We start from the raw sequence: 20,601 nt of genomic DNA on the forward strand, positions 1-20,601 counted from the left end.
AATAATTAATTCGATTCGGTATATATATTATATATATATATATATTTTTTTTTTTATCATTTTAGCCTACATAAATGTATATTGATTTACGAGCTTCATGTGCGTACACAGCGGTGCGGTTTATTTTGTGTTCCGCCGGAACATGAGTCCATAGAACAGAGTTCCGCATGGTAACACAATGTTGTGGCGCCGACTAGAGAGCTCCGAGCTGCTCGTTCGAGAGTTCCTCAGTACTGGATGTACAGTAAGGTAAACTCTTGATCCCAGAAATAAACATGAGTCTATTATTTATCGTAGGTCTATAGAGTCGACCTAAGATAATCCTAAAATTGCTGTAGTCAAGAAATCCAGAACGTCAAAATGATATGCAACGTTTCATGTTCAGACATCAACCAAAAACCGAACTTATATATGTGTAATGAAGTAGTTCACCAAAAAGCAGTACTAGCAGAAAGTTGTGCGCTTTTTCGATGTTATGCATGATCTCTTCCTGCAGGGGTGTAGTGTGCGGCGAGGCAATATAGGTCTTCACCTTACGACGTTGTTGTGTGTTCAAACAGCAACATGCTATCGCTGGCTGTGGTTGGTCGAGGCTAGCGGCCACATCACGAAGCGTATTTTACATTCTATCGATTATTCTGATACTGTAAGGTTTCATATGGCATAGCGTCGCCATGTAGTCAACAGTTACGTAGAGCTGTACAGTACAACATATTGGATTGCATTTAACATTGACATTTCTGACAATTCCAATTCGGAGAAACCATATTTTGAAAGGCTGTCATGCATTGTCAACATATCGGAAGCCTTTCGTAGGCTAGACTTAGGACATTTTAACCTATGTCCAGGATTTTTTAACTTGTCATAAGTGAAAATGTAGTTGTCATTATGTAGTTGTCATCATCATCAACAGCAAAGGTTGTTTATCTACTTTTAGATTCAACTCAACTTAAAGTATTTTTTTATTTCTCACCGTGCAGCATCTCAGAGAAGCCGAATCTGATCAAGTGATTGCAAACCTATGCTACCTCAAAATCAACTCAAATCTACTCAAAACAAGCCTTTCACAAACCTCTTCACAATGTTCTCAGAACAACCAAAAACAACCAAAAGGTTACAGTGGTTACAGTGCAACCACATGAGAACGTTTTGGTTTGGAGGTTAGGTTAGGTTTCTGCATAACTCTCTAACTTTAGATAACCATAGGCTAACGGTATACGTTCTGTGTTACTAGGGCTGCGCTTTATTCACCAAAGAATATCTAAACAATCATCCTTAAAGGGACACTTCACCCATTTGCATTAAGCTTTGTATCATTAGAAACCCAGTCATATTTTTGAATGGTCCTGCATCATTCCCTCATTTTCCCCTGAGACGGGAGTATCAACCTCTAACACTTCCTGCTTTAAATGCTACAAGCTACAAGCACTAGTTCCTCATTTTCAAACCCGCCTACAGGGGGTTGGACCCACTGACGCTACAGACCTATTTCAGATCAGTGCCAGTGGGTGGGACTTAAGGGCTCTTTATGGTCCCACGTTCACGCCATGCAAAGGGGTTACTTACATCCTTGCAGACCCTCCTTGCGTCCACCGCAAGGGCCGGACGTGCGCCTCCCAAAAATTGTAACCTTCCATCGAGGCGACGCAGCCGCAAGGGCTGTGATTGGTCCGCTCACTAAAACCCGACACAGGACCATAAACGTTCACGACTAAGTCGAAGCGTCCTTGCGTTCCATGAACATGGGACAATAAAGAGTCCTTTAGGGGTATAAACGGTATAGAGAGTACACCGGTGTGTGCGCTACGGTATTGATTTTGACGTTACCGTGTGACCGGTGTGACCAGTAGATCACACGAGAAAAAAGAAGAAGCAGAAGAAGCATTGATGTAGTACCAGAGACGCAGTCGTTTATTCATAATACCATCCGGAGGCACACACAGCTTTTAGTTGTGTTCTATAAGATATTCTAGAACACTCCGGGAGCTCCGGCGGGAGACCTGGAGCTCTATATCTAAATAATAATATTATATTATATAATATATAATATCACGGCCAAAAGCTGTGTGCACTTCCGGATTTATGAATAAATGACTGCGTCGGGTTCTCGGATGTCTCTGGTCCTTCCACATCAATCTGAAGTCGCGGATCAATCTGGACTTCAGAGAGTCAAAGACAAAGTTTCTTCCCCCAATTCCTTCTCCACCATGGCCAAGAATCAATACACAGGTCTTATTTTGCAAGCCCGTACCCACAATACTTAAACCCGCATCCGACCCGTGTTCCGACAGTGGCGCGAATTACATTCCACACCCGCCCGACCCGCACCGGAAGGAAAATTGGACACATTAGATGGAACGCCGGGGAATTACACTATCTGGTGTTGGCGTGGTGCTTTAGATTGCTGTGCAAAAAAGCATCATCCACTGTGGACGGTTTTAGTTGACTCCTCCGCTCCTGAATAACATATCCAGCACCGGAGAAGTCTCGCTCGGCATCGCAAAACCCGCGACTGACCCGCTCTGTTCAGGCGTTCGACCCGACCTGCACCCATGCCCGAAACAGTACATTATTTTCCACCCGTTTCATCCAAATTCTGCAGGTCACCCGTCGGGTTCCTGAAGCTGTTCACTTGAGAAAATAAATTGTTTTTCTGAATTAACGAGATACCTCAAAATCCCAGGAAAATAATTTAATTATTGGAATGAATTAAGTGTGTGTGTGTGTGTGTGTGTGTGTGTGTGTAATTTCAGAAGCATGATGAAGAACTGGGGTGTTGTTGGTGGTATAGCTGCAGCAGTGGCAGCTGGAGCTTACATTATATGGGGACCAATGACCGAGCAAAAGAAGAAAAAGAGAGGTACTGATATGAAAATGTGTCGCTGACCTGTGCTCACACTAGGCAATCTCAACTGGGCCTGAATACGGTTGCCTCTTGTACATATAGGTTGCGTATCCGTGCGTTTGCGCGTGTCTGCTCATTAGCATCTGTACCGTGGCCTGAGCACACCTCTCCGAAGTGTACTGAGGCCACGGAATTGAACTCTCCTTGAGTACGGATGGCGTGCTCACACTAGCCAAATGATCTAGACTTTAGGGGGCAAACTTACTCTGGAACGGTACAGATGGGTGTGAGTGCGCCCTAGGCTGAGTCTGACCACAGTGAACTCAAGCAAAAGTTAATTGACCAACAAGAGTCGACCCTCAGTTATCCGATCCGGATCTACATGTTTTGCAGAATGTGGTGATTTACCAAGACTCCTTTCCTTCCACAGGGATGGTTCCAGGTTTGTTGAACTTGGGCAATACTTGCTTCATGAATTCATTGCTCCAGGGTCTGGCAGCATGTCCCTCCTTCATAGGCTGGCTGGAAAGCTTTTCACACAGGACTGAGGGACAGTCCAGTCAAGACAAGCAGCTGTCCAGCACGCTCCTCAACCTTCTCAAAGGTTAGCTAGCCACTATGTGCTACACAAGTTATGTCTTCAGCTAAATTCCAAGTTTTAAGCATTTGGCATTGTTGATATAGTTTTTGTGATAATTGAGTCAAAAAAACACTGGAATAACTGGAATACTTCCCCTAGTAAAGTCATGCACAACCATTCCCAATCCCTCCTACGTTTTGTTAGTTTAGTAGTTAGTTTAGTAAGCCTTTGTTGGTACTTGTGTAAAGGTGGCGGATTAAGGTAGTCAGTCACGCAAAATAACTTAATTTAAACAAAGAAAAGGAATATTATATTATACATGGCCCACACATACTCGGGCGCAATGGCACACACTCCCATTGAGACGGCCTCTACTAAAACAGCAATTATACAGAAACAAGTGTGAATTTGCCATAGCTGCAGAGTTAAAAAGGCATTCACAGGACATCTGCAAGCTGTCAGATCAGAGACAGGTGATTCAGTCTGTTTTGGCCCATCATGGATCTCAGTCTATCTTGAACTAGCAGCTCCCCGCTGGCATTGGTTACATTGGTTACATTACAGCCATGAATAGTGCCATATCGACAAATGGAAACACTTTGCCACTATGCTGTCCAGTAGCCGTGACAAAATTGACTCTAAGAACTGGCCACATGGCCCACAAATCTATGGGATTAGAATCCTGTCATAATTCAAACCTGAAAAAAATTGTTTCAAAGGCCTGTAAGTCTGTGTTTGAAAACTCTTGAACACTTAAAGTGGAAATGAAGCAGTCAAATAAAACAGATGTCTGTAGCACTAGTTAAATATTTAAATTTGCCATAAATACAAATAAAGTCGGAAATATGACCCGTTATTCAGAATAAAGCACAAACAAGTTGCATTAATTATAATGTTTTCAGCCTGTGTGCAGCCATCTTTGTTTTCAGAACGTGATGACATCACGAGAATGGTTGGTAACATTCTATGTTAACATAGCAGTCAGCTATGAAAAGTACACCAGCAGCTGGGCTACCACGCTGCCTTACAGTTCGTTCATTTCATGATTCAAGTAATTGTCGTGCCATTTGGGTGTGCACATGAATATGCGAAAATAGTGCAACCGACAGTGTTTGCAAATGGATTATTTCTGTAAACAATGGATTATTTTGGCGATGGATTAGAAATTATCAAGAGCATGGAGCGAGTTAGTCTGCAAACAAGACCATCTTCAAACAGTGAGTGTACTAATTTCTCTGTTTTGCAACATGTGGACTACACACAGCAGAACAAAGCCAACGCAAAAACAAGTATTATGGAGATTGCAATACACTTCGGTAACAGACGTTTCCAGGGCTGCCAACTTTTGGGTTTTGGCCGGAGTGAGATTCTGTAGAATCTTGTAATGCATACCTTATAGCAGGTCGGGATTGTTGACGGGGGGGGGGGGGGGGGGTGGGGGGATCGGGATTGTTGGACGATCGGGATTGTTAACGGGCGGTGAGGCGTTTCAATTCTGATGACGTAGCGCCTGCATTTTTAAAACATGGCCGCGCCCTAGTGACGAAAGTCGTTATCAACATGTCATTTTCCAGTGAAACTACTTGAATTTCAGGTTTAATGAAAATCCATGTATTTCCAAAAATGAAAAAGCAACCAAAAAATGGTCACAGTTCTCATTGCTTCATTTCCCCTTTAAAAAAATAGCCTGAAAAAAAGTTTCAAACATCTGAAAACATGATTTTGTGTTATATTTTTCCTTCTTCACCATTTTCATCTGAAAACAGATGTTCAAAGTTTAAAATTTTTCACCAGCACATTTGCAGAGAGAACACTGTCAATAAGCACGTGACTCGCCCCCTTAAAACTTGCCCCCTTGTGGCCAAATCCCTGAAAAGTCTGCTGAAAACTCAGTTCTGAATAAATACAATTTAATGGTGTAAATTTACACCTAACACGTTTTTCTAAATAAATATCCCCCCCCTTAAAAACTTTTTTCTCAATGTATGAACACCTGTTTGCAGAACTCTATTTACAATGTTTCAAAATCGTGAAACAAAATAATACACTGCCAAATCATGTTTTCAGATGTTTTAAACTTTTTTTCAGGCTATAATCTAATAATCGTTGCAAAACCTTTTTTACAAGGTGTTGAGTTTTCAAACACAGACTTACAGGCCTTTGAAACTATTTTTTTCAGGTTTGAATTATGACAGGATTCTAATCCCATACAAATCTTCCCAATCAGCCGCTTAATTTTTTAATGTTTCTTGTTATGGGCCAATAGGGGTCAAGTTTTTATTTTATTTTAAGAAAAATGTAAAATAGGCGTGTCAATCCAGGGCCCCTTGCAGACGTGGGCCCCTAGGCTGCAGCCTAGGCAGCCTGTGCGTTAATCGACGTCTGCTTGTGTTGTCTCTTCCTCAAATGACCTAATTTGACGTTGCTGTCTCTCATCACACAATGTTATGAATAATAATAAAAACACAGCTTTACTGTTGTTAACTTGACAGTAAAATGAACCCCTTCCTTTTATCTCTCTTCTCCTGCAATTCTTTCAAAATCGTGGCCCAGACTCAGTCTGTTCATCTTGATTTCAAATGACCTGACTCAATTAACTTTTGGTACAAACTTTGACTTGTAATGACCTTATTCATTCACATCTCCTTGATCCATTCTTTTATTTATCCATGCATGGAGACATTGTTGGCATTTCCTAAATATAACACATGGCAGACATGATCAGTAAAGGTTCGATCCACAGCCCTGTCCAGTGATGAGCCCGGGGAGGAGAACGTGCTTGATGCTGGGTGCCTTTTGGATGTCCTCAGATTGTACAGGTGGCACATCAACTCCTTTGAAGAGCAGGTATGTTGACTCGCCCTGTGGACTAGTCTTCCACATGACCTAGTACTCAGTGTCAACAGTCTGTGTTTGTATCTCACTTTGCTCCACCCTAGGATGCTCATGAGCTTTTTCATGTGCTCACGTCCTCTCTGGAAGAGGAAAGGGATCGGCGGCCCAGAGTCTGTCATTTGTTTGACATTGAGTCCCTTAAGGTAAGTGCAGGGTTCGTACGTTTTTTAAAAACCTGGAAAAGTTATGGAATTAAAAAAATGCAAATTCCAGACCTGGAAAAGTTATGGAAAAGAAAAAAAATAATCATGGAATTTATTTTAACACAGCCTAATCCAAGGTTATTCATTTAGAAAAAAAAAAGATTCATAGAAAATATATTTCACATTATCGTCGTAACCTTAACACAGTCAAATTAGCGCGACACTGCCTGAGGTGAAACAAGTCATGTAAGCAGATTTTTTGAAATGCCAAGAAAGTGTCAATTTAATGTCTGGCTCCACATGGATAAATACAAGACGTGGCTTGAGAAGGACCAGGACCCAAGACATGCACAATGTGGACTATGCTGTAAAACAATCAACATTTCTAATATGGGAGAGGCAGCGCTAGCCATGCTAAAGGCGCTAAGCACCAGGCAGTTGTGGCTGTGCGTGAAGGCTCGAGCACCATCACCAGCTTTTTCTCACCCCCGACCTCGACCAACATTATGCCCACTTCAAGCTCCACTAGTTCCTCCATCACGAGGCCCAGTCCAAGACAAGGCACTATCTCCAACGTTACCAGAGAAGAATCTTTAAGGGTATTGTGGGCGTTAAAAGTTTCAAACTCACACTTTTCTTTTAAATCGTGTGAGGATGTTAGCGAACTCTTCAGTGTTATGTTTCCGGACAGTCAGCTGGCAGCCAAATTTGCGTGTGGGGAACGTAAGTGTGCCTACTTGTGTAATTTTGGATTGGCTCCTTATTTCAAACAGCAAATGTTGGCGAGCGTTGCCACACAATGTGTCCTTTTATTTGACTTTATTTGGAGAGAGTCTGAATCATTATCTACAGACTAAACAGTTAGACATCCATGTAAGGATATGGGACGGTCCCGAGGTGAAAACCAAATACATCGCTTCCGAATTTCTGGGCCATTCAGTGGCCAAAGATGTTGAGAAGCTCAACAACTCGCTGTCTGAGTTTGGAATCACCAACCTCATCCAACTCACGTTCGGGCCATCCATTTGGATGGCCCGAACGTGAGTTGGAAAGTGTTTGAAACTCTGCAGAAGCAAGTGCAAACTGACTCCTCAACATCGGGTTGTGTGGTTTGCATATACTGCACAATGCGTTTAGAGGTGGATGTAAAGCGACGGGACATTGAGCATGGACTTTCTTCTATCTACTGGCTGTTTCACAACTCCCCAGCCCAGCACGAGGACTTTGTGACTGGATGCAACACGGCCATGGTGAAGTTTTGCAAGCACCATTGGGTTGAGAATGTAAACGTAGTGGAAAGAGGATTGCAGCTGTGGCCGCACGTGAAACAGTATGTGGATATGGTAGGGAGAGGCAAACTCCCCAACCCAAAGGTGAAGTCATTTGACAAAGTGAGGAACCGTTGTACTGATCCTCTCTTCACGGTGAAAGTTGGGATTTTTACCAGCATTGCAAGAGAAATGGAGCCTTTCCTCAACATGTATCAAACGGACCAACCTACGCTGCCCTTTCTCGCTGAGGATATGAACAGACTAATTAGAGGTGCGTTAAAACTAACCAATCAATTGCCAAGTTGTATTTTATTCAAATTAGAGACATGCAACAATATCTATTTTGCTCTCAGCATTGCAGTCAAATCCACCCTTTTTTAAATAATAGGCTAATGTTTCTAATGCCATGTTACATGCTGCACACTATTGTTTGATACAACATGCACTTTATATAGAACAGTATCCATGTCTTTTAAAATATCTAAAAGTAGACAGTAAATGCACATAATAGATCAGCATGTGCTTGACTCGTGTGCTTGTGCTTGACTCAATTGAAAAAGTATGCATGTGTATATATAAAAATGTACACATGGTTAACATGATATACATATTGTTGTCTTATGGAATGTTGTCTTAATTATTGAGTAATGAAATGGAACTATTTTTATCGTTTGCAGGGCTCATGGGCCGATTTGTGATGGACATCCACCTGAAGGAACCATCATCCACAGTCAAACTCCTGCATTTGCTTTCAGGACCGCAGTCTGCACAAGGATGCTTCACAAATTTATCTTGGCATTGCTGCAGACTCTACCCTAAAGCATCTAAAGTCCTCAAAAAAGATGAGAATGAGAAGCAGACACTAGAAATAAGACTGGACACCAAGACACTTTTAGAGAGTCTGCAGAGAGAGTGGGCACACTGTGTGACACACAAGTGTAGAGAGAGGATTCTCCATAAATAAAGAGCTAATAGTGGATATTCAGAAGGAGATGTCTCTGGTAGCTCAAAGGCTCATTGTTGATTATGTGAGGTCTGTTGGAGGGGTAACAAAGGTTGCCATCAGCAGGAGGAGCCAGGCAAAGATATCATGGCTACCTCGATGAGCAGAAAAGATTGGCAAAAAATGATACTGTAGATTTAAAGCGGAAGGAGCTCAGTGATTAACTCCAAGAATTGAAAAAGAAAAGCGGCACCACTGAGGCAGTTGTTTTTGCTCTCGATAATTCTGCTGATGAATTGTCAGCGAAGGCAGAAAAAATGGAGTCTAATGTTCATTTCAACATCAAACAGTTTCCTCCGGACAGCAAAGGAAAAAGGAGTTGCTCTGTTAAATATTGGCATGCAAATCGATGAGAAGCTTGCCGAAATGCAAAAATTAACTGCATGTAGGAATTGTTGTGTTGGTTTGTTTGTGTGTTTGGGGGGATGGGGTGAACAGGGAAGGTTATCTCTTATTTTCTCAGTGGTTTCATTGTTAAAACAACCTGGTGCAAGATTGTTCTTGTCAGCACTCCACTCCCCTTCTTCAGTGGGGTTAAAACATGAGTAGTGACTGAACTCTTAATATTTTTAGTGTATTCATTATGTCACTACTTCCCAACCAATCAATTGTGTTAATTGACAGCTGCTGTGTTTTTCAGCACACTATATATTTTTATTTTTTTACTAATATTTTACCTTGTGACCTGTCCCTCATAGAAATCCTGTTTGTGTACGTGTGAATAAATACATTTTATTTTGTATCAAACCACATAAATGGTCATTATCATTATTAAACCTCCGAGGGTATACTTTGACCCAGACTTCTGTAAGTGGTCTAGTGAACTTCCCCTGCCCTCATTGTTGGAATGGAAACAGGTTGCAGAATTAGACTGGTGAAGTAAAAGATGCATGAATTGATACATATGATGATTGCCTTTTTCTATACAACAGAGTATCCCGGAGCAAGCTGACAAGACTCTGAGTTGCAGAAGCAGAGGTATATCTTTCGCGAAGGGTGCTCTGATGGCAGAAATACATTCACACACATGGTAGTGTAAATCAGGGCTGCCAACTTTTGGGTTTTCGCTGGTGTGAGATTCTGTAGAATCTTGTAGTGCATACCTTATAGCAGGGTCTGCGGGTGTAAATGTTTGCTGTGGGGGGGGGGGGGGGGGTTTGCCGTGAGAAAGTGGATGTGTGGCGTGTGAGTGTGTGTAAGCAGGCAAAAACGTGTGTCACACAGTGAAACCGTGAGAGTTGGCAGCTCTGGTGTAAATGCATGTGCTTATACTGTATATTGTGATGTCTGTTCTAACAATAGACTATAGGCATACTTATCTAAATTAAGTATACATACAGGCGTCTTATAAATTCTAGGTACCATAAATACATAATATACTATGTGTTCTGTAAAAAAAATACATCTTTCAGTATTTCATACAGACGTTCAAGAACAATATTGTCATATTCTGTTTAAAACGTATATCAACAAATGCGTTAGCTTATGGCTAACTTATATGGGAAATGCCATTAAGATGCTAGCGATTAGTAGGGATGGGTCAGAATATTTGATTATTCGATTATTTGTTCCCAAGGATCAAAGTCGATTTTTAACATTTGGACCGTTAACATTTTTTCCCATTCAAATAAACAAGAATTAACGGACGGAACTAATGTTGGTTCTGTAGCACTATCAGTTTTTATTATTATTATTAATCATGTACAGATAAACAATATACACAATACACTAGGGGTGTACGGTATAAACGGTATAGAAATGGTACAGGCAGTCTGCTATTGCGCAAGCACGCAGCCGCGCAGCAAGCGCGCCTGCGTCCCTTCACAAGCTCTCAATCCACACCGTACGAGACAGACGCTGGTAGCGTGAAGCTGTCTCTGCATCGCTTCCGCAGGCATTTTCCAAAGCTTACGACAAAAAAGCCAGCGGTGGAACGAGATAACAAACGCTGTCACTGTTTACCTGTGTATGGACTAGGGCTTTGACTCCAAACTTCGTTATTCGAATATTAAATTTTTTTATAGCCTAATATTAATATACAAACCTTTTATGGGCATTATTTCTTGTAAACAGGACGTAGACCGACTAATTTCACGGATTCCTGTGAAACCAGGTTGCCTTAATTACATCTGTCGCATATTTAAGGTGAAAACTAAACGTCAAGGGAAAGAGGCGGTGGTTGCAAAAAGTATTTAGATCGCTTATTAAGTTCACTCGTTGCTTATAATGGTTTATTCGTTTCCCAGTATCATTTACTTAATTTAGAAGACAGTTTTGTTCATTTTTGAATTGTAAAATAAATAAAATATTTTTTTTAAGTTATTGGAAGCGAGTCGAGCTGACTTTGCCAGCTGTAGCCTAGGCCTACCCACGGCCCAAAATAAAGAACAGCCAAGACAATATCCTTAATTCAAACATGCCGTTTCATTTGGCCTCAATTGGCGACGGATGCGAACTTGGAATGAACATGCACATCGCGAATGCTTACCTCTCTATCCCTGCCACATCTGTCCCTGCTGAGCGGGTTTTTTCCGCTGCAGGTGTTTTGGTCAATAGGCTCCGCACTCGTCTCCTCCCAGCACATGTTGACATGCTGTTTATCCTTAATAAAAACTTGGTTTGATGAGACTGCCTTTTGGCTCTCTTGATGCATCTGTTGATAGCTAGGAGCAATTTTATATGCTGTCCAAAGGTAAGAAAGGCTATCTTAATTTTCCGTTCCGTTCATTGTTATCCTCCTTTATTATAAAGGGCTTATAAGGGATTATTTTCGTTCCTGCATGTGGCCGAAAGTCTATTTATTTGTTTGCACTAGCGCCTGTCTTTTAGGTAGGCCCAGGGCCGCCGCTCCCCATACGCAGAGTACGCAGAGCGCGTAGGGCACCAAGTAGGCTACCTGGGGGGGCCCCCCCAAAATTAAGGTTGATAATTATTACATTATTACATTAAAATTTACAAAATATATAAATGAATTACGAACAGGCCCACCGTTGTTATTTCTTAATTGTGAATTACACTCAGATTTTCGTATCGGAGGTGGAGCATCCTTTCTCAGCGCACTGTGAATGTCGGCACACATCGAATAATCGATTATTCGTTCATACCACCCACTGATTATTCGACCATGAAAATTTTGAGTTATTCACATCCCTAGTGATTAGCATATACAATCAAAATACACATTTTGAACAAACTTGGATTCATTAACAAAGGTTTTCATTACTAGTATTGTTAATAGTCAATGTCAAGATACTTAACAAGTTCGTACTTACGGGCAAATATGTTTGACACCCAAATCAAAAGAGAAAAATGTGACCGTTTACTTCACCATGTATCATCAAACTAAACTACGGCAAGACTGATAGTACAAAATAAACATTGCGTTAAGAGTAACCACTAGAGGTCTCCCTTTCCCCAGAGAAACATAACATCACACTCCCGCTTGTTATAATGTATTATAACACTATTCCCCTTTTACAAGTAAAACAACTTCAGAAACTGGTCTAGAATACACCCGCTGAGTACCCTGTCTGACCACCCTCACATCTACTTTGCGAACTTTAGAGTCTTTGCTGGGAATGGCGTTGACCACCACTCCGACAGGCCATTCATTCCGCTTGACCTGTGCATCCTTGAGCAGCACAACATCTCCTTCGCTCAGGTTTGGCTTGTCCACATGCCACTTTCTCCTTGGTTGGAGTGACACCAGGTACTCTTGACGCCAGTGTTTCCAGAATGTGTCGGCCAACACCTGTACCTGCTTCCACTGCTGTATAGGTCTAGGTATAGGTCTTTAAGGTTGTACTCTCCCGTGGGTGGCAGCACTGGGTCGACTTTCTGTGTTAGCAGCATGGCAGGTGTGAGGACGGTGGGCATGTCTGGATCGGATGACACTGGAACAAGGGGTCTGGCGTTCATAATGGCCATGACTTCAGACATGAGTGTGACCAAAACTTCATGAGACAGATGAGCAGTGTTTGTCTTCAAAAGCAGTGCATCCAGTATCCTACGGGCAATACCTATCATCCGCTCCCACACTCCACCCATATGGGAAGAGTGCGGAGGGTTAAAGGTCCAGGTGCTGCTTTGGTCTTGAAGGTAAGTAGTCAGTTCATGGTCATCTGATTTGATCTGAAGTTCCTTGCATGCCCCTATGAAGTTTGTTCCCCGGTCAGAATGGAAGAGGCCACGAACATATGCACAGCCCTTGTGACCATGCAAGTAAAAATGACAGTTTATTCTCTGCAATGCCACCTCGCGTGCGTCTTATGGTCCATGGACCGAACACATCAACACCTACATTTGTGAACGGAGGGCCTGGGTCAAGTCGTTCAGCAGGTAGGTTTGACATTTTTTGTTCTTCCATTCTTCCTCTCAACTTATTACAGGTTACACACTTATGAATGATGCTTGACACCAGTCTCTTGCCTCCAATCAGCCACAGTCCAGCAGAGCGAACAGCACCCTCTGTCAGATGTCTTCCTTGATGAGCGACCTTTTCATGGTAATGCCTCACCAATAAGGTTGCTACGTGGTGCTTTTTTGGGACAATGATGGAGTGTTTCTCTTCCCAGGGTAAGTCAGCCAAAGGAATGCGTCCTCCAACTCTTAGCAGGCATCCACAATTGGATTCAATTTCCTCAGAGGACTTGACTTTGGGATGACTTCACCTCTGGAAAGGCATTTCATCTCCTCTGCAAACGCATCATGTTGAGCATTTCTGGTGATTATTAGCTTTGCTTGTGTCATCTCATTTGTATCGTTGATTGAGCCCTTTGTGCAGGACCTGGCCTTTTTTATGAGCTTGGTAACGGCTTGACTGAGTGACTTCCAACTGGAGAAGGGTTCAAATCGGTTTGACCCCAGCTGACCTTCGAAGGCCTTGGTTATGAAGGCTTGGACCTGTGGGCATATGTCTATGTCCTCTTCAGGGTCAATTAGCTCAAATGCCTCTCGCTGTGGGGTGTCTTTGTCTAGGAAAGCTGGACCTTTGAACCAGTTGGTGTCTTTCAATATTGCTGCTGGCACTGAGTCCCATGGTCTGCAGGGATGTGTTCTTTGCTGATAAAGTGCCATTGTTCAGGGCTTGTGGTCTTCCTGATGCGAGTGACTCTGTTGGCTACATATACATATAATCTTCTATTGTTTCTGATGTAACCCAATACGATTCGGCTGTCTGTGTAGAATGTGACCTGGATGTCTGCGTCGAGTTCTTCTGTAATTAAGTCCGCCATTTCAACAGCCAAGACAGCACCACAAAGTTCGAGCCGTGGAACAGTATGTGGGGGATGAGGGGCCAGCTTTGACTTGCCCATGACGAATCAAATGTGTGTGTGTCCATTTTCATCTGTTGCTTTAAGATAGGCCACTGCTGATATGGCCATAGTGGAAGCATCAGAGAAGACAGAGTGCTCTGTGTTTTGTGGAGCACAAAGAAACAGGCACATAGGGTCTTTCAATCTGAAGCTTCTCAAGCTCACAGTGAGTTGGTCCACATTTTCCACTGTTCCTCTTTTAGCACTGGCAGGGGAGCATCCCATTCAGTTGTTCGGCAGACAGCTCCCTGACTAAGGCCTTTCCTTGAATTGTGACAGGTGCCCCATAGCCCAGGGGGTCATAAAGCCCATTGACAGTAGACAGGATTCCCCTTCTAGTAAATGGCTTCTTCTCTCTGGATACACAGAAAGTGAATGTGTCTGACTGCAAGTTCCAAGTGAGTCCCAAACTGCGCTGCAGTGGCAAGGGGTCAACAGTTAGCTCTAGATCCACCAAGTTTTTGGCCCGCTCCTCAGGGGGAAAGGCATCCATCACAGTACGGCTGTTAGAGGCTATTTTGTGTAACTTAATGCTTGACTCTGCTAACATTTCTTTTGTGCTTTTCAGGATGGCAATGGCCTTTTCGTCAGTGGGGAATGAGGAAAGCCCATCATCAACATAGTTTCTCATGACGAACTGTCTAGCTTCGCTGCCGTGTTCCTTTTCTCCATGCAGGGCTGCTTTTCTCAGGCCGTAGATGGCTACCGCAGGGGAAGGAGAGTTGCCAAAAACATGCACTTTCATGCGGTACTCAGTGATGTTTGTTTGGGTTGTTATCTTCAAACCACAAAAATCTCAGAAAATTGCGATGCTCTTCCTGGACAATGAAGTAGTAGAACATCTGCTGCACATCCGCCGTTACTGCTACAGGCTCTCTGCGGAAGTGCATTAGGACCCCCAGTAAGGTATTGTTCATATCAGGCCCACTGAGAAGAACATCATTGAGGGAGGTGCCTTCGTGCTTCGCACTTGAATCAAACACTACCCGTATCTGGTCCTTTTTCTGTGGGTGATAAACACCAAATATTGGTAGGTACCAGCATTTTTGTTGAGGCCTCAGCACTGGAGCAGGCTCCGCTTGGTCTGCGTCGAACATTGCTTGCATGAAGTTGAAGAAGTGTTCTTTCATGGCATGTTTCTTCTCCAGCATGCAGCGGAGTGAGGCGAGGCGGTTAACAGCATGTTGTCTGTTGTTGGGCAGACGAGGCCTGTTTGGCCTGAATGGCAGCGGTGCTACCCAGCAGTTTGCTTCGTTCATGTAGACTTCCTTATCCATGAGGTCAAGGAACAACTCATCTTCGATGGAAAGGCCAAATTGGTCGTCGCCCTGTGTTCCTTGAAAAATGTTTCTGCCCAGGCTGTCTGCTTCATTGGCTGCATGAGACACACATGGACAGGTGTGGGGTGGCACAGGGCTGTCCATCTTCTCTCTGACCATTAAGCTGCTGGTGCATGGGCTGAGGAGGGAGTGGCGCCAGCTTATCAGCACACTGGTTCTGAAGACGCTGGCAGTGGTGGGTTTGTGTGCTCTTCCCAGACACACATCCAATTATCACCCATCCAAGGTCGAGTTGCTGGGCAAACGGCACATTGTGTGGCCCATTACATTGTTCCCGCACTTTGTGCACCTGAATTGAGTCTCTCCCAAGGAGAAGAAGGATGGACACGTCTGGGTCCAGGACTGGGATTTTGTCAGCCAAGTGTTTGAGGTGAGGATGATGTCTGGCTACGTCTGGTGATGGTATTTCAGACCTGTCGTCTGGCAGCATGTCACACTCAATCAGAGTAGGCAAGAGAATGTGGATGTTGCCGTCTAATGACTCCATCATGAAGTTGCTGGCTCGCCGTCCGGCCGTATCCACCACTCCTGAGCATGTCTTCAAAGTGTATCTCGTTCCTGTGCCTTGAATTCGGAAATGTTCGAAGAATTCTGTTCTGCCTAGGGACTTGTTGCTCTGCTCATCAAGAACAATGTAGGTTTTCATGGCTAGGTCTCTGTAACTATGATTTTTCTCTGTGCAGTGCTGGTTACCTGATTTGGGGTCCAGATGGTCCAGATGGCTTCTTCTCTGTGTGTGTGGTGTCGAGACAGCTCAGTAATTTCGTGGTCACTGATTTCACTCAGAGGCGCATGGCCCTGATTTTCACATCTGTTTGCGTCACCGCTGTCCATGGTAGGCTGGAGCACTGGTGAATGTGAGGTCTTCTGTGGCCTTGCATCTGATGGTGAGACTGTAACTGCATTTACTATATTGGCTGCTTTTACACCCTGATAGGACTGGTGACCTGGATGTGTAACAGGAATCTGCATTTCAGCATTTTTATTATGAATTTCTGGGACCTTGTTATCTGTAGCACAGAGGCGCCAGCGCGAGCTTCTATGTGTGTATCTGTGAGCGTGAGGTCTCCGGTAAAAAATGCCAGCCTCGTAACATTGTTGCAAAGCCTTCTCATTAAGTGAGTCGGTTAGATCTGCAGGCATAGTTTGTCTAGCGCGCATAAGTTGAGTGAATGTATATCTCAGCATATCGAGAGAAGAGGACACAGCGAATAGAGGCAGGAGTCCCGAAATCAGCAAAATAGAAAATGTCTGTGGGCAAAAGGGATAGGGATCATGTATGCGGTGGGAACAGTATCTCTAAAAATCGTCCATAAAAAGAAGAGGCAAAAACCACAAAAAAATTAAAAAGATAAAATCCAGTCAAACAAACTTCTCTGGAGCGTCTGCCAACGCGGAAGCGGCTGCCAACGTGCGCCTGCGTACGCCGATGGTGTCAATGTCAAGATACTTAACGAGATTGTACTTACAGGCAAACGTGTTTTCTGACCAACCAAATCAAAAGAGAAAAATATGTGACAGTTTACTTCACCATGTATCATCAAACTAAACTACGGCAAGACTGATAGTACAAAATAAACATTGCGTTAAGAGTAACCACTAGAGGTCTCCCTTTCCCCAGATAAACATCAGAACATCACACTGTGTTGTACATATCGTTTTTATATATACTTAAAATGGCGTTAGACTAAATAAGAAGCAATAATAGAGGTTATATAATATGATCGATTGCTTCACTCCCCACTGCCTCCCCAAACCATTAGGGGGTCCGGGAGACAGTGAAGGTAGGGGGAGACAGTGAAGGTAGGGGAGTCGGGGAGATGACTCTCAGGGAGAACGTTTTGGAGCAAACGGATCACAAGTTGTTTCCTGAAACCCATTAAACTCTTCCGCTCCTTTATTTATTCTTCCAGCCCCACTTCATCCAATCCCGAATCCATGGAAGTTTCAACATCCTTTCCATGGCCGTTTGACAAGCAATATGTCTTGCAAGCGCTGCAAGCATCAGGTTTGCTCCATTTATCAATAGAAAGACAATAAGACAAAGATTGTTGCTTCTCATATATATTGTGTAATGTATTCTTCTCTTTGCGTTGTAGAGTCCTGTGCGGTACGACTCATTTGAAAGCCTTTCCTTACCCATACCGTCTCCTCAGTGGGTAAGGGATGAGAGAAGATAACAAATGTATGATTATAAAGAAGAAGTGGAATGATAACAATGAACCGTTTCCATTTCCCAGGGGCGGCCGCTGTCACTGGATCAATGTCTTCAGTATTTCATCTCCTCTGAAACCATCAAAGAGGTGGAGTGTGAGAACTGCACCAAGGTATGAAGGCTCCTCTCCAGTATGCTTCCATGGTATGAAAGGAAAAAAAGTGTTAGTATTCTATTCTTCATCTCACAGCTTCAACAGGGTCCCAGGGAAAATGGCCATGTTCTGGAAAACCAAAGGACAACATTTGTCAAACAGTTGAAACTGGGAAAGGTAATTTTCCTTCCATCAGGCATGAAGATGTTTTAATCATGGTTGTATCCTACTGTATTTCTACTGTTTACTCACTGCTGGCTCAGAAATGTAATAAAACAAACCACAATTATCCATTGATTCTATTCTAATCCATTTTATTATTTTCTATTCTATTCTTTAAAACCTTCCTTGTTGTTCTACACGGTCGTAGCCAGCTTGTAGTTTAAACCAAATGAGTGCTCAGTTTCATCCTATTAGTTTTCGGTTAATTTGAAATCCCCATTTCACTTGATTTCGGTATAGATGAGTTCTACAGTCTGGTTGAACTTGATTACACAACTCAAAGAATGGTTTGTCTTCCAGCTGCCACAGTGCCTGTGTATTCATCTGCAGAGGCTCACCTGGTCCAATGAAGGGACTCCCATCAAGAGACAGGAACATGTGCACTTCACAGAGTTCCTCTCCATGGACCGCTACAAGCACAATGCCGCAGTCCAGAGGATGCAACGCACCAAATGTCCGCCCATATCCGCCGACACGGAGACCCAACAGGACCTGGTTGACAAGCCAATGCAAAATGGCACCGGTAGACCGGCATCTTTTGTTTAAAGTGTAGGCCAATGGTAAAAATTAAATGCAACAACGGCACTGTTTGTGATGAAGCTCAAGTCATTGAAGACATACCATCACAATGCAAACCGCTCGGCAGTCATTAGAACCAATTAGAAGTTGCAATTAATTATTTTGATGACTTTTGTTAATCTTTATTGTTAATTAGCTAGGGAGCTTGTTGCCCCCTAATTAATCAGAAAAGTTTCTATGTATTTCTTTTTAGACATCAACCCCCATAACAACAACAAGCCCCTTGCCAATGGATCAGTGTCATCCGTTCATCAATTCATCCACTCTCCTGCCCTGAGAGCACAACTCAACTTCTCACATGACTACAGGTGAATCATCTGTTCTTTCACAGTACTTTTTAAAAAAAAAATAAGATGACGATAAGATCGCATACATTCACTAAAAAAATCATCATTGGTGCTGACTTTACAACCATAGTCAAATGTCCTCACACAACCCCCTTCCATCTACCATGTGCTGTTTCATCTTGAACATCTGGTCGGGTTCATCAACCATTAGTCTGCATAGTCCTGCTTCTTAAAGTTTCCCAATCATTCAGATATGGCCCGTCCTTAACCTAAGTTCCTGAAACTGCAATTTGTGTTATTTTGTTTTAGTTTGTATTATTTATTTAGAAAAGCTCCCACAACCTTGATTGTTAACATTATGTTGCGCTGCTTTTTGGGCACAAAATGAGAGGAAGTAGTATTCTGCCTCCATGCAGTAACTACATCAAGACATGCAGGCATTCCATCAAACTGTTGCCATTAGATTCCAGCTGTGTAACACTGTGCCCCTTATATGTGCTCCTGCTCCCAGTCCGTCAGAGTACCTGTTCCAGCTCAGTGCCGTGCTGGTGCACCATGGAGACATGCACACGGGACACTTCATCACCTTCCGCCGCTCCCCTGCCCCGCACCCCTCACAGTGGCTCTGGGCATCGGACGACTCCGTACGCAAAGCCAGCCTGCAGGAGGCACTGTCCTCCAATGCTTACCTGATTTTCTATGAAAGGGTTCAAAGGTCAAGCCGAGCTTTGCGGGCAGAGGTGTAGCCACCTATCGTATTTATCGTATGCTCACAGCGATCGCGAAGATGGCTCCTTTGGGTTAAGCTCAGGAACAGGGCAATCGCTGGTTATTGCAATTGCTGTTTGACTTGCCATATAGGCACACCTATGTTTTCTCTGCAGACTGGTTGTTGAGCCTGTTTTAGGGTGACCCTCCATCCTTCTAATCTGCCAGGTCTGGTGTCTCAATCAGAGAGGACTGGAATGATGATGATGGAGAAAAACATCATGACCCAAAGGGGAATGTTTGAGACAAAGCCAATGGTCCTGAACGAATTGAAAACACTTGACCTAAACGGGACCTACTTGATTCCCTAGATGGTGACTTTGCCCCTTTTCATTATTCTTATTCTGTAAACTCAACTCTCAACAAAAAGTTTATTTGATCAGTTCAATATTTTGGAATAAACATGACTGATAAATAAGTGTTGAATCATGACTTGGTAGATTACATTAATTGCACAAAAAATATTTTTCTGTATCCCAGAATAACTGCTATGCAAGCAGTAAAGTTAAAGTGACATGTTAATATTTAAAATGTAAAAAAAATACTCAATTATAAATATGTTAGGACATTACATTTTGATACCAAGATTTTATGTGTATTAGAAATTAACCATAAACCATTTACAGCTGTTAATTTTTTTTTGCAACGTATAATGTTGTAGAACTGATTTGAGTCGATACTGGAAGCATTCTTGGTGATAAATAAGTGTACGGTTCCTAATAAAGAAATTTTATTAATAACCTGATTGAATTTTTTTTGTAAATTTACAATTTTCACTGATGTCAAGTTACATGATTTGTAAAGGTTCGTTTTCACATTTTTCACATACTCAATAAGTAGATGTAACCAAAATGTCCCGCTGCCTCTATATACCCTGGGACTCTGTGTTGTGTTTTATTGAAGTGATGGGTAGAGAAGGACCACAGGACACAGACGTTCGGGATTGTGGAAAGACGCTTGGCAATTTATTCATCAATAGTTGTCCTTGTATTCAATAAAGAGTAAACATTGAAAACAAGAGTTAGAAAATAATCTTATCAAATG

The 20,601-nt window shown here is 42.8% G+C and overlaps 1 protein-coding gene across 2 annotated transcripts; it reads left to right on the forward strand.

The window, feature by feature from the left end:
* Positions 1-174: 174 nt before the first annotated feature.
* usp30 (ubiquitin specific peptidase 30) lies at positions 175-20,269 on the forward strand (the record flags this gene model as incomplete). 2 transcript variants are annotated; one of them, XM_084467602.1, is made up of 13 exons in its annotated part: positions 175-249; positions 2,757-2,860; positions 3,276-3,449; positions 6,169-6,272; positions 6,365-6,463; positions 9,670-9,715; positions 17,306-17,400; positions 17,492-17,551; positions 17,633-17,719; positions 17,798-17,878; positions 18,224-18,446; positions 18,696-18,810; positions 19,301-20,269. In XM_084467602.1, the coding sequence occupies 13 exons, from the start codon at positions 179-181 to the stop codon at positions 19,533-19,535; spliced, it is 1,494 nt and encodes a 497-aa protein (XP_084323728.1). In that variant the 3' UTR covers positions 19,536-20,269. The 2 variants fall into 2 exon arrangements, with proteins under 2 accessions (XP_084323728.1, XP_084323727.1); XM_084467601.1 differs by having other exon boundaries at positions 179-249; positions 2,754-2,860.
* Positions 20,270-20,601: the final 332 nt, after the last annotated feature.

This window comes from Micromesistius poutassou (assembly GCF_964030765.1).
Source record: "Micromesistius poutassou genome assembly, chromosome: 5".
NCBI lineage: Eukaryota > Metazoa > Chordata > Actinopteri > Gadiformes > Gadidae > Micromesistius > Micromesistius poutassou.